Below are 15,248 nucleotides of genomic sequence, written 5' to 3'. Positions count from 1 at the left end.
CATTAATGCATCAATAATTAGAATACAATAATATAATTTATATTATTCTGAAATGTGCCATTCTGCATAATGAGTACTTTTACTTTTGGTACATAAAGTATATTTGATGCTAATACTTCTGTACTTTTACTTAGTAAGATTTTGATTGCAGGACTTTTACAGAGCAGAAGCCTGATTCAACATGTGGAGAAATGTAAACATTGATGCACCTGTTGCTAAGCTGTGATTGGACAATTGCTTGCCAGGGGAGGGGTTTAGTGAAGAGTAAATGAATGATGACAGAAATAACAGTAGTAATAATAATTATTAATGATTTGATGTGTGAGTTGTGACTCGGTAGGCAAGCAGCTTAAACTGCTGATGACTTCCTACTAAAATATAAAAAATATAAAAGACACTGAACTTTTCCTTTAAACATTTTAATCATAGTATCATCTCTGTTAAGTCTACAGTGTAGAAAAATAAGCATCAAAAATATACCAAAATCAACAAAATACAATCTGGCGAAGCAAAAGATAAAAAAAAAAAAAAAAAAAAGAAGAAACATCAAATTTGACATGGTGAAAAAATAACTTCATTACTATTATTATGAACTCAGGACTGGTGTGAACTCCAATTCAAATTAAATTCAGATTTTATTCTGAAAAGAAGACATCCTGTCAGTCAAACAGCATATGAGAGTTTGGAGTGAATATATAAATACTTATATATATATAATATGAATTATTATAATCATCAATGTCTTCAGTAATCTGCTGAACAATTGCAGGTGAAAGGATTTAGAATGAATGTTTGACTTCAGACCAGGTTTGTTTGTTTTAGCTCACATGGAGCAGCAGACGGGCGGGGTCAGATCAGCTTTGTAGAAGTTATTTAAACAGCATTCTTTAAAGTTTTAAAGGTGTTCCTTCATTAATCTATTAAACCGATCTAAAGTCATCTGAGTACAAAAACAAGCCCATGAACGTAACGAGGAGTGTCTCCCTGAACAACAGGAGTGTCAACAGAAACCAGCAACAAGCACATTAAAGAAATCTATCGTCAACACTTCTGAAGTGCACTAAATTAGAGTTAAATGCAGTCGAGTGGCTGCGCTAAAAAAGATCTGCATATATCGTTGTTACAATAAATGTACACCAAATTCTCTCAAGGCTATAATAAAACATCATGCTAAATATTAGCTGTCAAAATAAAAGCTTTAGTTCTTATCTAACAGCCTAGTGTACAGTATAAGAAGGCTCCACATCCCAAACAAGGCGACTAACTACCTTTAGAAAATTAGACTATAGTAGTAGAGTATATTCAGGTAGAATAGTTTCATCTATGCACAACTCAGTCTGACAAGCCTACAAAAATAAATAGAGTAATAAGTAGAGTAGATTTATATTCGGAGACACAAATGGCAGAAAAGAAGCAGGATTGAGCTACTTCCTGTCGTGTCTCAGTGTCCGTCATTTGGAACCTGACGTCCGTTCAGCTGCGTTCAAGATCACAAAAACAGACACATTCATCGTCACCTGAAGTATCTCAGACGGTTATTGTCCTCTTCCCACCTGGTGTCAGAGTCACTAAACAGGAAATGATTAGTCCATTATCTACGGATTCACATCGACATCAATCAGCAAAATTAAGCTGCAGCAATTTTGATCATTTCCTCGTCATTTTTATAACAAAAAAAAAAAAGATCTCGTTCCAACTTCACTTGTGTGAATATTTGTTAGTTTGGGCCATCATCTGTGATGGTGAAATGAATATCTTTAGTGATTTAAATGACGGACATTTTAGCAGCATTTCTGACATTTTATAGACAATGAACTGATTATTTGGGAAAATAATGAAATCTATAATGAAAGTGTTGGTTATTTGCAGCTCTGTACAAACTGGAATCAACAAACATTCAACACTTTGCTTTGTCAAAGTGAATGTTGGGAATTATTTCTGATGCATTGATCATGATTTTCTGCTTTATAGAAATTATGATGAAAGCAAAGTAATTTAATTATTTTAAAAAATGTTGCCACGTCTACAACATGTTCATAACCTTTTAAAATAAATGTTTATGGTACATTTGAAATAGAAACTGAAATGTGATCAACAATTTGATCATAAGTTATGAGCTAATAAGCATTACAATAAATGAATGATAATGGGTATATAGCATTTTTTCTGTAATGGAGTGTACTGTACAGTGCAATGAAAAGAACAAGAACAGGACCAAATAAAATTCTCAAAAAGTTAAAAAGGCGTTGAAAAAGCACATAACTACAGATTATCATTATTATGAATTCATCTGTCCATTCTCTCAATTAATCGTTTTGGTTTATAAAATGTCAGAAAACAAAGAATGAATATTATTCAGTTTATTATCATGCTATAACTCTCACATTTAAGAACCTGGAACCATGAAATGTTTTGGTATTTTTGCTTGAAAAATAACATGAAGCCGTTCATTAATTATGGAACTAGATTTAGATTAATTAAAATCTTCATTTTTCATCTATAAAACTTGACTGCTCTTACTTTTTATTAAACACGTAGTTTATGTTGATTCTAAATCTGACACCCAGCAGATGAAGACTAATAACTCCTACCTGTTTGGATTATTGATGTGTCTGTTTTTCTCATATTTGGATCAAACTGTATCAGTTTGAACAGACAGCAGGTTAGCAGCAGTGTCTTCATGATCAAACTGCTTCGCTTTCAGTTCCGTCTTTCATCATCATCTGCCGGCCTTCTCCTCTCGGTCCTGGTGTCTATCACGGTGCTTTGTCTTGATTAGAAATCTAATATGTGCTTAAACCCAGCGGACATTCATAGACTTTATGTAGGAGATCCATCTGTGTGACATTGTTCATTTTGTGGCTCTGTGGTGGTCGTCCAGACTGGAGAGGACCAGGCTAGGGGCCGGGATTGAAACGTGGAGGATAGTGGTTGAGGTTTGGTGTGAAGCAGCTGCCTCTAAGGGGGAGACCGATGCAGGAGAGAAGAAACTATACTGAAGACGGTTGGCTTCCCCAGATGATGCTGCAGACATGAGAGTTTGATTCCAAAGTGAGATATCCACCAACATGATGACGGGATTATGGGAAGCATTGGATTAAAGAAACATCGGCACATTTTAAATTAAAAAAAGAAACTTGATCTTGATGGATATGGGACATCTGGATTCTTCTACTGGGGCGAGCCTGGACGCGAGGCCTTGGGCCGGATCACCTGACTGTGCGGAACCGAGCCACGTAAGCGCCACAGGACGGGCAGTAGGGGCGTGACGGCTCAGCAGGAAGCTGCTGGCAGAGCGAGCAGAGCTGGGGGTCCCTGTGGGGCCGGGGCGGGGGAGGTTGGTGGGAGGCGGTCCGGTGGAGGGGCTGGTGGTGGCGGGCGGTGCGGGGGTCCCAGGAGGAGCTGACGGTCCTGTAGTCGGCGTCATGGCGCCAGTCGGTCTCAGGGGGCACGTCCAGGCGGAGCGGCTGTGCAGGGGGGGGCCTCCCCCGGCACTGTGAGGTGGAGCGGAGCGTAGCGGGTGGACACGTTGACTTTACTGGGCAGCGACGGTTGCCGGTAGTGACCATTAGCGGTGGTGTTGGCAGGCCGCCGAGGATGGGACATGGTGGCGTAGAGACTCTGTGGATCCGGCGGCGAGGGAGTAGGACCAGAGCAGGCTCTGGGTCTGGGGAGGGAGGAGGTGGAGGAGGAGGAGGGAGGATGCGCTCGGCGAGGAGCCCGAGGTAGAGTGCCGTAACTCAACGCGACGCTGTGGAGGCTTTGACCTGAGAGAGCCGGATGCCTGTCAGACACAACCAGAAACTGCTGCTGGAGGCTCGGTCCACCTCCTGAGGAGAAGGAGAAGGAGGAGGAGGAGGACGAGGAGGAGGAGGAGGAGGAGGAGGAGGAGGAAAAGTGGGGGGAAGAGGAGGAAGATGAGGAGGAAGAAGAGGAGGAAATGGGAAAAACAATTAGAACGCAATACAGAGATCTGTAACTAAACACTGACAGTGACACAGTCCATCCTCAGCAGATCAGAAACAACAGTCACGTGTCCTGAAGCTAGTTTAGACGTTTTTTTATGTAAGAAATGTATTAAGTTAGAAATTATTAGGGCTGTCAATCGATTCAAATATTGAATTGGATGATTGTCCATAGTTAATCACGATTAATCCCAAATTAATCGCACATTTTTTATCCGTTCAGAATGGACCTTAAAGGGAGATATTTATCAGTATTTAATCCTCTTATCAACATGGGAGTGGGCATATATACTTGTTTCATGCAAATATATGTATATATTTATTATTGGAAATCAATTACCAACACAAAACAATGACAGATATTGTCCAGAAACCCTCACAGGTACTGCATATAGTATAAAACAATATGCTCAGATCATAACATGTCAAACTGCAGCCAACAGGCAACAACAGCTGTCAGTGTGTCAGTGTGCTGACTTGACTATGACTTGCCCCAAACTGCATGTGATTATCATAAAGTGGGCATGTCTGTAAAGGGGAGACTCGTGGGTACCCATAGAACACTTTTACATCCATGATGTTCGAGATGGCCATACCAGATTAGAACAGCAGAAGATTCATTTGTTATTTCCAGGAAAATATCTGAGAAATTATTCAGAAAATATCTTCCCAACATAAAGTCTTCTCCCCCCGCCAGGAATTACGCTCTGCTGGATGAATAGCACCCTCTGGGTGCTAAAACCTCCAAATTCCCAGAAAACAATGCAGAGGTCATGACTTGTGTAGCGGTCACTAAAATAAACAAATGTACATCAGATACGTCATTTTGAAACTTCAATTTTTGCTGCTGGACAAATCACCACATTATGAAATATAGAAAAAAAAGAATAAAGAAATAAGTGACCTGCAATGCTTGTGAATTTCAGACTTTTGTACAACTATTATTTGGTAGTTGTAGATCATCAACCCCAGTGCGAAGAGCCCGGTTCTCCAGTCACTCATCGCCAGATCGTTCACTCCCAAGTGGTAGCTGCGCCTCGGTCGCTCAGCATTATTTAATATACTGAGTTTCTTGTTCGTAGTTTGGATCTTGTTCTTGTTTGCTAATGTTTGTCTCCTGTTCCCAGGATCATCCCCTGCCTGCCTGCCTTGCTCAACTCCAGCCTCGACATTCCATCCATCCATTCACAACTCATGCTTTTGGCAATAAAGCCTTCTGTTAAACTTCCACTCCGCTGTTCTGTGTCTGCTTTTAGGTCCAAAACCTCAATGATCGTAACATTTATCTTTGTATTAATTACCTTATTTATTTACTCTTTTGTTTAAATTCCGTTCTATTTAATTATATTATTTTTTAATTAATTTTGTAATGTATTTATTCTTTATTAATTATATATTCTATTTTATTCTTTTTAAATAAAAGGGAAAATTAAACAGAAGAGTAAATAAATAAGGAAATTAATGCAAAGATAAATAAAATAGAGTTGCAAATTAAAACAGAAATATCAATTTATGTCACATTTTATCAATGAATTAATGGCTACATTTATTTTAATTTTATTTTTGCTACATTTAATGACATATGTATTTATTTATTGAGTCTTTTATTCATCTGTTTTTGATTTTGGCAGGTTCCGTCCTCCATACTGAAGGTGAGAGTGGAGGTGGAGGTGGAAGTGAAGGGCCAGTATGTTACCTGAGTGTCCCCAGGAGGAGAGGCCTGAGCTTGGGGGCCGTGATGTCTGCAAGGGAGGGTGCTGTGGAGGAGGTGCAGGAGCTGAGTTGCCGTGGTGTCTGGGTTGGTGGTGTTGGAGGAGGTGGTGGTGGTGGTGATAGGAGTGATCTGTAGTGAAGGAGGTGGTGGAGGAGGGGATGTGCAGGGAGGAGGTGCTGGGGCGACGGAGGAGGGAGGAGGAAGAGGAGGAGTATCTGAGGGGGGGCCTGGACGCAGAGAGGTCCTTCAGGGTGAGGATGAAGAGGAAAAACAAGAGGAGAGAAAGAAAAGAGATGATCAAAAAAATGAGGATGGAGGTAGAACAAAAAATTTGATGGAGAAAGATGGATGACAAACAGAGAGGATGGAAAAAGAGGGAAACAAGAAAAAGGAAATGATGCAAGAGATATAAGAGATGAAATAAGAGTAGAAAGAAGAAAAGGAGGGTGGTAAAAAAAAGAGAAACAGAACAGAAAATAAAAGAGGAAAAGAAAAAGAAATCCATAGAATGAGAAGAGGAAACAGATATCAAAAGGTTGGAGAGAAGTTAAAAAAAAAGATGGTGGGGAATCAAGGTGTAACAGGAAATAGAGAGGAAGGGGTCAAAAATCAAAACAAGTTAACGTGATGGAGGGAAAACTGAAAAATGACAAAATAAAATCCTGTGAAAACCTTGTATCTCTAAGATGCAAGTTTCTTTTTCTAGAAAATAACTGAGTATATGCCTTCATAATTTGTGCGTATGCATGGTCGGAGGCGGTTCTACATTTGTTTGCAGAGTAAAAATCAAATTCAGGTCAGAAAATATTAATGAATCTTGAATTTGTGCGTAAAACATTTGTGTGCACGGTTGAGCACAGATTTGTGCATACACACTGTTTGTGAATGAGGTCCAATGAGTGCAGTACAACAGCAACATGCATCTATTGTACAAGTTGGTTCTTCAGGTTCCGGTTCCTGCTCCTGTTCCAATTAACGTTCCCTGGACCTAAAGAAGTGGCAGAAAATGGGCGGATGGATCGATCCATTAAAAAATCATGAATTTAAAGGGACTGTTTGTAACTTCTTACACGTATAAATCATTGCGGGTCGGTGCCCCATGCGCGCTCGCGTGTGTCTACGCTGTTCAGACTCAGACTCCAACACAAACTACACGGAAACACCAAAACCTCTTGGTTGTATCTAGTGAAGCCCGTCTGTTAAACAGTGTTGGCCGCGGTCGGAGGACGCGGGGGAGACCGTAGCTTTGGTCTCCAGGGCCGGAGTATCTGCTCCTCTGCTCCTCTGCCTGCTTGCCTTCACTTAGCTCGCTCCACTTCAGGTCCATGCGCGCACACTCCACACTGCAGAAGAGTTAGTTTAGCTCTGAGAATATCTAGTGAATGTACAGTGGACGTTTGTGCAGAAATAACTGCTGCAGCTCCTCCAGACCAACAGAGGTTTCCCGTGTCTTGTGAAGTGACGGGGCTCCGCAGAGAGAAACGTTATCGTCTCCGACCAAAACTCCAGTGTCTCCCCTGTTCCCTCCGGCCGCGGTCGGGAGGCTGAGGCAGGAAAAGCCAACACTAGGATCAGCATTGATTCATGGAGAGACCTTCGTCTGGTCAGCTAACATTACTGCCAAGCAGCTGAAATATAGAGTGATATTGTGCTTTTAGCTGACGTGTGTCTCCTCACTGTGTTGAGCGATGCTCGTTCATGTCTATGTAGAGCGAGCACAAGCGCGAGCAACAGGACGCTGACTTTCGTTGACTTAGCGGCCACAGGTGTCGCTGTTAACAAGACATTTCTGATTCTTATAGTCCCTTTAAGTTAATTCAGCCTCCTACTGCACAATCTACTGTTAGTTTAGATGTGTAGAACGTCTCCTGACAGCCTTCAGTCACATACAGAAACATTTTATGACCAACATTACTGTCTGCAGAAGCCAAGAAACAGGGTTTAAGACTTTTTAATGCCTTGTAAGGTAAGTCAACAGAACCTCCAGTTCTGAGGCCATCCTGTCAGAAAACAATAGATTGTGCCCTTTGGGTTGAAAGTGAGTCCCTGTGAGCTCAAGTATCTTAATGAGGGTAAGACGGAACGTGAGACTGACAGGCCAATTTGTGTGGCATCAGCAGTAAATGGTGATAAGTGAGAGCTTAAATCCTGTTCAACTGTTCAAAGCTGCAGTAAAGAACCAGTCAAAATCAGGTTTCTCTTGAGCAGAGCTGATTCTCTTCATGTCAGTGGTTGAATCATTTATGAGGCTCACAGAAGGCTGGTCAGAGTTCACCTTGTCTTTAGTTTAATACTCCACCGATGTGAGTTTTAATGCTTCAGTGAGTGTTGCAGCTGTATAACTGACACAATCGATCCTCCGATACTCAGAGTGAGAATAAAATCCTCCGGCCGAAGTGGAACATCAGGATTCCTCCCACAAACGGAGGATTTGACGGTTTGATATCTGGAGTCAAACCTCAGCTGTCGGTTCAGATCAGGCCGGCTTCGCCTCGCAGCGAGCGCCGAGGTTAAAAGCTTAATGGAAGAACTAAATCATTGATCAATCTTTAATGCGCTGGCCCGAGGCGATTCCTGAGGGCTGAATACAAGATGGCTGAATGCCAGCGGCAACAGAGAGGAGGCACTCTGAGAGAACCGGGTTCTGTAGAGAAACACAGGCTGCTGCTTTACAAACCTGTACAGCTGGCCAGAGCTTTATATGTTCAAGGACAAAAAATGGTCAACACAAAACAATGACAGATATTGTCCAGAAACCCTCACAGGTACTGCGTTTAACATAAAACAATATGCTCAAATCATAACATGGCAAACTGCAGCCCAACAGGCAACAACAGCTGTCAGTGTGTCAGTGTGCTGACTTGACTATGACTTGCCCCAAACTGCATGTGATTATCATAAAGTGGGCATGTCTGTAAAGGGGAGACTCGTTGGTACCCATAGAACCCATTTACATTCACTGATCTGGAGGTCAGAGGTCAAGGGACCCCTTTGAAAATGGCCATGCCAGTTTTTCCTTGCCAAAATGTAGCATAAGTTTGGAGCGTTATTTAACATCCTTTGCGACAAGCTAGTATGACCATGGTTGGTACCGATGGATTCATCAGGTTTTACTAGTTTCATATGATGCAATCCTGACTCTAGCTTTAAAACTGAGCCAGCTACAATCTAAAAATCCCAAGTAGTGTTAATGCGTTGAAGAAATTAGTGGCTTTAAAATGAATTTGCGTTAACATGTTATCGCGTTAACTTTAAGAGCCCTATAGGTTAACCTCTGCACTATTTTGTTTCTTATGTCTAAATTTTACTTATGTGATTTTGTTTTTATACATTTTGTCGTAGCATTGTTGGAGGGAGCCGGAGAACAAGATTTTCAATGCCAACGACTGTTTCTCTGTAATTGTTGTGCATATGACAAAAAAAGAGCTGAGATAAAGCTGTGGAGAGTAGACTAAGACTAAGAGACTAACAGATGTAGGAAACATCTGCGGAGCTGCTTGGGTGGCTAAAAAGGAACACCAGAGCGCTGATTACTAAAGTTATACTGCTGACTCACACTGCTAACAATATTGCACTAGTGTAACATTAAAGGGACCGTTGGGGTGTTTTGATGTGGGGTTGTATGAGGTACTGATCCATAGTCCGTGTATTACCAGCTGTAGATGACGGTCGGCACGCCCCCAGTTTGGAGAAACAGACAGGAGTACCGGCACGGAACCAAAGCAATACAGTGCTGTGGACGGGGGCAGCAGCAAAACGTATTTTAGACACCTAAAAGAAAGACTCACCTAAAAAAAAAATCTGTATCAGTTTAAGTGTACGCTATATTTGGAATATTTTCAGCGCTTTATCCTGCTGTCAGACGGCCTTTTCCGACGGGGAACTGAACTGAAAGTGAAACTTATCTAAACTCTCTTCAAAGCAACCAGACTTAGACAAATAAAACAGCATAAATAAGTTTCAATTTCAGTTCAGTTCCCTATCAGAAACTATTCTAAAGATAGCGTACACTTAAACTGATATTGATTTGTTTTAAGATGAGCCTTTGTTTAAGGCGTCTAAAACATGTTTTGCTGCCGGCCCCATCCACAGCGTTACATCGCTTTGGTTCCAGCGTTACATCGCTTTGGTCTGCTTCTCCAAACTGGGGGCAAGCCGACCGTCATCTACTGTAGGTCATACACTGACTAGGGATAAGTACCTCATACAACCCCACTTCAAATAATCCAAACTATCATATAGAGTGTTTTATGAATCAAAGGACTGTTGTTGTTATTATTGTTCTAAACAGAACGTTATCAGAACCAGAGACCTCTGCAAGAAGAGCAGAATTGAAACAGGATGCAGTTACATCATATGAACAAAAGGTGGCGGCAGGATCTTAAATGAAAACCAGTACACAGAGACATGCACACAGCTAGTGTGTTTCCCAGCTGCTTGATCAAGGTGTGTGTTTGTGTGTGTGTGTGTGTGTGTGTGTGTAACTTACGCAGCTATGGGAGGGGCCGAGGTTTTGGGGTCCTGACCCGATAACTGTCCCACTCAGGCTGTGGGCGATGCGTCGCAGGTTTGCTGCGCTGTAGCACTCATCTTCACCTGATGGCAGCTGCACAGAGGTCAAAGGTCAGAGATCAGCAGGGAATAACATTTTACAAACTTTATCTTTCCTTCCTGGTATCAAAAGTCCAATTTATTCATCCACAAAAACAAAGAAATTACAAGTGGGAAATACATACCCACAAATTTCCAACATTATTCTTCCTCGTCAAAACCTGGCTCCTACATTACCCACAATGCAACTCAACCACCGACGTTCAATTGGACATTGTAGTGTGTTATGCTAGTAGCAGCTTATGTATCCCGGAGCCTCCTGCCTGCAACAACTGACGCTGACTCAAGTTACATTAAACGCTCTAATAATGTATTTTACAGTACATGTTGAGGTTATTTAATTCAAACTTCTGAACAACTGTTTTAAAAACAGCAAAACCTACTAACCTCTATCTAAATTATAATTTGCAAAATTAAAAAATACTCTGAATATTAAAGCAAGATGAGAAGCAGAGGTCTGCACACAGCATTGGTTCATGACAAGCTCTCCCTTCTGGAGAGAAGAATAAATCAGCTGGAAGAATGTGACTCAATTCGTATGTACTCCAGCACAAAAGACAAACTACTATAATCAAAGTGCCTGCTGGAGGTCCTGCTGAAGCACAGTGGCACACCACTTTCGCATTTTATACAATTGTCCCTCTGTGGCTCCATTTAGGAGAAGAGTCCATGGTGACCTGGAGGCAGTTTATAAGATAAACAAAAATCTATTTTAATTATGCCAATCGATTAAAATATTTAATGAAGATCAATAGCATGATTGTCCGTGGTAATCGTGATTAATCACACATTTTTTATCTGTCAAAATGGACCTTAAAGGGAGATTTGTATTTAATACTCTTATCAACATGGGAGTGGACAAATATGCTGCTTTATGCAAAATATATGTATATATTTATTATTGGAAATCAATAACCAACACAAAACAATGACAGATATTGTCCAGAAACCCTCACAGGTACTGCATTTAGCATAAAACAATATGCTCCAATCATAACATATCAAACTGCAGCCCAACAGGCAACAACAGCTGTCAGTGTGTCAGTGTGCTGACTTGACTATGACTTGCCCCAAACTGCATGTGATTATCATAAAGTGGGCATGTCTGTAAAGGGGAGACTCGTGGGTACCCATAGAACCCATTTACATTCACATATCTGGAGGTCAGAGGTCAAGGGACCCCTTTGAAAATGGCCATGCCAGTTTTTCCTCGTCAACATTTAGCTTAAGTTTGGAGCGTTATTTAACCTCCTTCAAGACAAGCTAGTATGACATGGTTGGTACCGATGGATTTCATCAGGTTTTTTAGTTTTATATGATACCAGGATCTTCTCTCTAGCTTTAAAACCGAGCCGCTACAGACCTAAAAACCACAGGTTGTGTTAAAGAAATTAGTGGTGTTAAAAAGGATTTGCATTTACGCCTTATTATCACGTTAACGTTGACGGCCCTAAAATTAACTTAAGTTAATGAAAATTGGGTCAAAATGGTTCAAAATGGCTTACCCACATCTCAACTTTTATTTTATTTTTGTGTCTGGTTGGCACATATCTATATTTTTTGTTTATTGTTCTTTAAAAGAAAACCTAAGAAAGAGTAAATAACACGCAAAAAAAATAACCGCAAGACCTAAAATGTAATTAGACTGAAGCCACAAGTGGCTAACAACACCACAGAGAGGCATGTTGAGACATTAACAAAAGAGACTGAGCTCACGGAGCTGTGTGACAGCCGTGAAATTGCTTTACATAAAACGCTGTACCTTATGAGGTGTGACCGGCGTTCTGTAGGCGAATCTCTCGAGCTCAGCCGTCGGTGTTTTGGACCGTCCAGATCCTGACAACATTCTCCTCACACCTACACACACATACACACACTATTAAAACAGTACATGCTTGAACTAACATTAGTTTGTTAGTAGAGTTCAAAAATTCAGGTATCGGAATCCATATCAGGAAGAAAAAATATGGTATCGGAAGACCCTTCTATTAGATTATCATAAAGCGGGCATGTCTGTAAAGGGGAGACTCGTGGTACCCAGAGAACCCATTTACAATTCACACATCTGGAGGTCAGAGGTCAAGGGCCAGTTTTTCCTCTGCAAAATATAGCACAAGTTTGGAGTGTTATTTATCGTACTTTGCGACATGCTAGTATGACAAGGTTGGTACCGATGGATTTCATATAATACCATTAACTTCACTTTACCTTTAAATCTGAGCCCGTTACAACCTCCCAAAGTTGACTGCGTTAAAGAAATGAATGCCGTTAAAACGATTTTCCATTAACACGTAATTATTGCGTTAACTTTGACAGCTCTAATATGACATAGTTAACTGTGTTATCCTGTTGTTGGAGGTTTGATACCTGACGACCTGAACTCGTATTTCTGCAGTTTCTACCTGGTTTGTTGTTGGTCGGTTGAGGACTGACTCCACGGCTGCCCCGGGGCATGCTGGGAGCCAGCAGACTGGCCTGGTACAGAGAGTCCAGCTCCGACAGCTCTTCACCCGGCACCGCCGGTCCCCCTCCTCCTCCTCCTGTTGCATTCTGGGAGCCGTAGTATCTGTTGACGTTTTCCGCCCAGCGCTCCACAGGCAGGGCTGCTCTGTAGTCCTGACTGGGGGGCGATGACGAGTTCCGACCAGGCCGGCTCGCAGGTGGCTGCGGTGGAGGGGTGTTGGAAGGGGAGTCTGGGGTTGAGTAAAGGGGAGAGCTGATTGGCGGGTCAACGGGAGAATCGACAACATCGGGTGGGTCCAGATGTAAGCAGGACCAGTTCCTGGTTGGGTGGGAGGATGAGGGCAGGACAAGCCTGGGGGTGGGGCTAGTCGCAAGAGGCATGGTCTGTGGCTGTCGGGTGTAATATGGCACCTCCTCCATCATCAGATGACACCTGTCATTGGCGGCAACAGGTGACGGGGTACAGGAATACAGCTTGGATGGGAGCGGGGCCTGTGCTGGGATGGAGACGGGGGGTGTTCTGGTCCGCTGGGCGGGATGCTCCACCTCCTCAGGTGGAGGGGGTGGAGCCATGTCTCCCAGGGGGCTCTGCTCCCAGGTGTTCATGCACAGTGCAGGGAGGGACCCGGTATTGGCGAGGGGTTTCCCAAAAAGAGAGCAGGGGCTTCTGGTCCTGCTGTCCTCCCTGGGTGAACCTGTAGAGGCCCTGGTGCTGGCGGCGGGGTCAGACACTGAGTTTGTTCTGGGAGGGAGGGGCTTAACAAGGCAGGGAGAGAGAGGCGGGGCCTGGTGGTCCTGACTGGCAGCTGATTGGTCGCCCTGTCTCTCTGTCAGAAGTATTTGGAGCGAGAGAGGCTTTTCACTGCAGAGACAGAAAGAGAGAGAGAGATGGGTGAGGAAGTGTGTGTGTGTGTGTGTGTGTGTTGGCCTGCAGTATGTTTGGAACAGATGGTGTCATTCTAGAGCTCTGGCTGGTTGTGTGTGTGTGTTTCAGAGGTTGTTTCCTGGGGAGTGTCGACGATCTCTCGCAACGGCCCACACTCCAAATGATCTAGCTGTCACGACAACACTTCTCTCCACAACAACTGTAAAGTCCGCCCAGCGCCCCCTACAGGCTGCATGATGATTGAATTATTCTTAAAAGGAGGTTGTGAGTCACTACGGCGTAGCTCCGGCGTCAACAACAACATTTGTGATTGGTCAGCTTGAGCTGCCTATGCCTTCTCCTGATGCCGGTTGAGAGAGTGATAGTGGTCGTATCTGCTCCTTTTTAGTGGCACACCTTTTCAAAACACATCTCAGCCAAGACAACTCCACTACTACACAATGACCGTGGCTGTTGATTGCACAGCTGAAGTCTCCTATTCATTAATACGACAAGATCATGCTTCTGGTACTTGTTGCGCTGTCCGTGGCTGTACTAACAACCAGACAAAGCTAAAGTTGTGGCTTCAACAACAGTGTGTTGAACATGCACCCAAAACAAAAAGGGATTGTTGTTGTGACCAACGGAACAGTTTCCATCGCCGACCTACAGACGAGGAATCCAGAAGAATGTGGCTGAGAAACCTGAACTTGTAGAGACCATAAACCCTCGTTATGTGAGCTCAGTTCATTTAGTGGACTAAAAACCAGCGGAGGAAAACCTGCATCCTACTCTGTGGTTGGGAAAAGAGACATTGGGTCCTTAAAAGAACTGACAGCAGTGCCAGGAGAACATTAGGTATGAGCATTGTAGCGTTGGTTTAATGACAAACAGTTACTTTGACTATTTTCTGTACAGTTTAAATGTAAGGCAGTTCATGGCACGGAGTGCAGGGCAGCATTAGACTAAAATAGTTTAAGTAGGGTTATCTGTGTAGAAAAAGACTAAACCTTGTTACTGTGGAAGTCCTGATCTGCCTCAGAACTTTTCAGATTGTTCATGTCTTCACCGTCTGTAGCAACGGAGTCAATAACGTAGCTAAATCTGTTAGTGTAGGTTATCTGAGGCCACTTCTTCAGGTCGTCCTCCATCCCTCCATAGTAGAAGGCAGAGCTATGATCACACTATCCTGTCTGAGCTGTAATAGATGGTGTTCACACATGTTTTACTAGATTTATTAATACAACCGCTCTAGGAGAGACGATTAGCGGACCGCTACCGTGGAAGACGCCGGTTCCGGTTCAGTGACACGACGCCCCGTAAGTTGCGCCCATAATTCACGAAAGGCAACATGGGGGCTAGGACTAAGGTGGATAGAGAAGCAGAAGCAACAAAGTCATTGTTTCAAGTCACAAGTTAGTCTCCAGTCTTTGCTTTAAGGTCCTGACACAACAAGTAGACGGTCGGCCGTTGGACAGTTTGAGGTCGTCGTGAGCGTCTGTCGGACTAGTTTTTGCGTTGTGTCCCACATCGTCAGCTCTAGTCTGCCGTGTCAGAGTTTTTGGCTGACTCAGCATGTTGTATCGGCGGCGGGTTCGAATGTAACTTCTTGGCCAAGACAAAGGTGACG

At 42.9% G+C, this 15,248-nt stretch overlaps 1 protein-coding gene across 1 annotated transcript in view; it reads right to left on the bottom strand.

Annotated features, from left to right (window-relative positions):
* Positions 1 to 403: 403 nt before the first annotated feature.
* The window catches only part of usp54a (ubiquitin specific peptidase 54a), a 77,054-nt gene continuing 62,209 nt past the window's right edge, over positions 404 to 15,248 (bottom strand). Inside the window, 6 exon segments of the mRNA XM_037781653.1 lie at positions 404 to 3,473; positions 3,475 to 3,830; positions 5,662 to 5,923; positions 10,169 to 10,285; positions 12,053 to 12,147; positions 12,693 to 13,615. Coding sequence (XP_037637581.1) covers positions 3,210 to 3,473; positions 3,475 to 3,830; positions 5,662 to 5,923; positions 10,169 to 10,285; positions 12,053 to 12,147; positions 12,693 to 13,615 — 2,017 coding nt within the window. The 3' untranslated portion in view covers positions 404 to 3,209.

This window comes from Sebastes umbrosus, chromosome 10 (assembly GCF_015220745.1).
Source record: "Sebastes umbrosus isolate fSebUmb1 chromosome 10, fSebUmb1.pri, whole genome shotgun sequence".
Classification (NCBI taxonomy): Eukaryota; Metazoa; Chordata; class Actinopteri; order Perciformes; family Sebastidae; genus Sebastes; species Sebastes umbrosus.
This window is presented reverse-complemented; position numbering and strand designations above follow the sequence as displayed.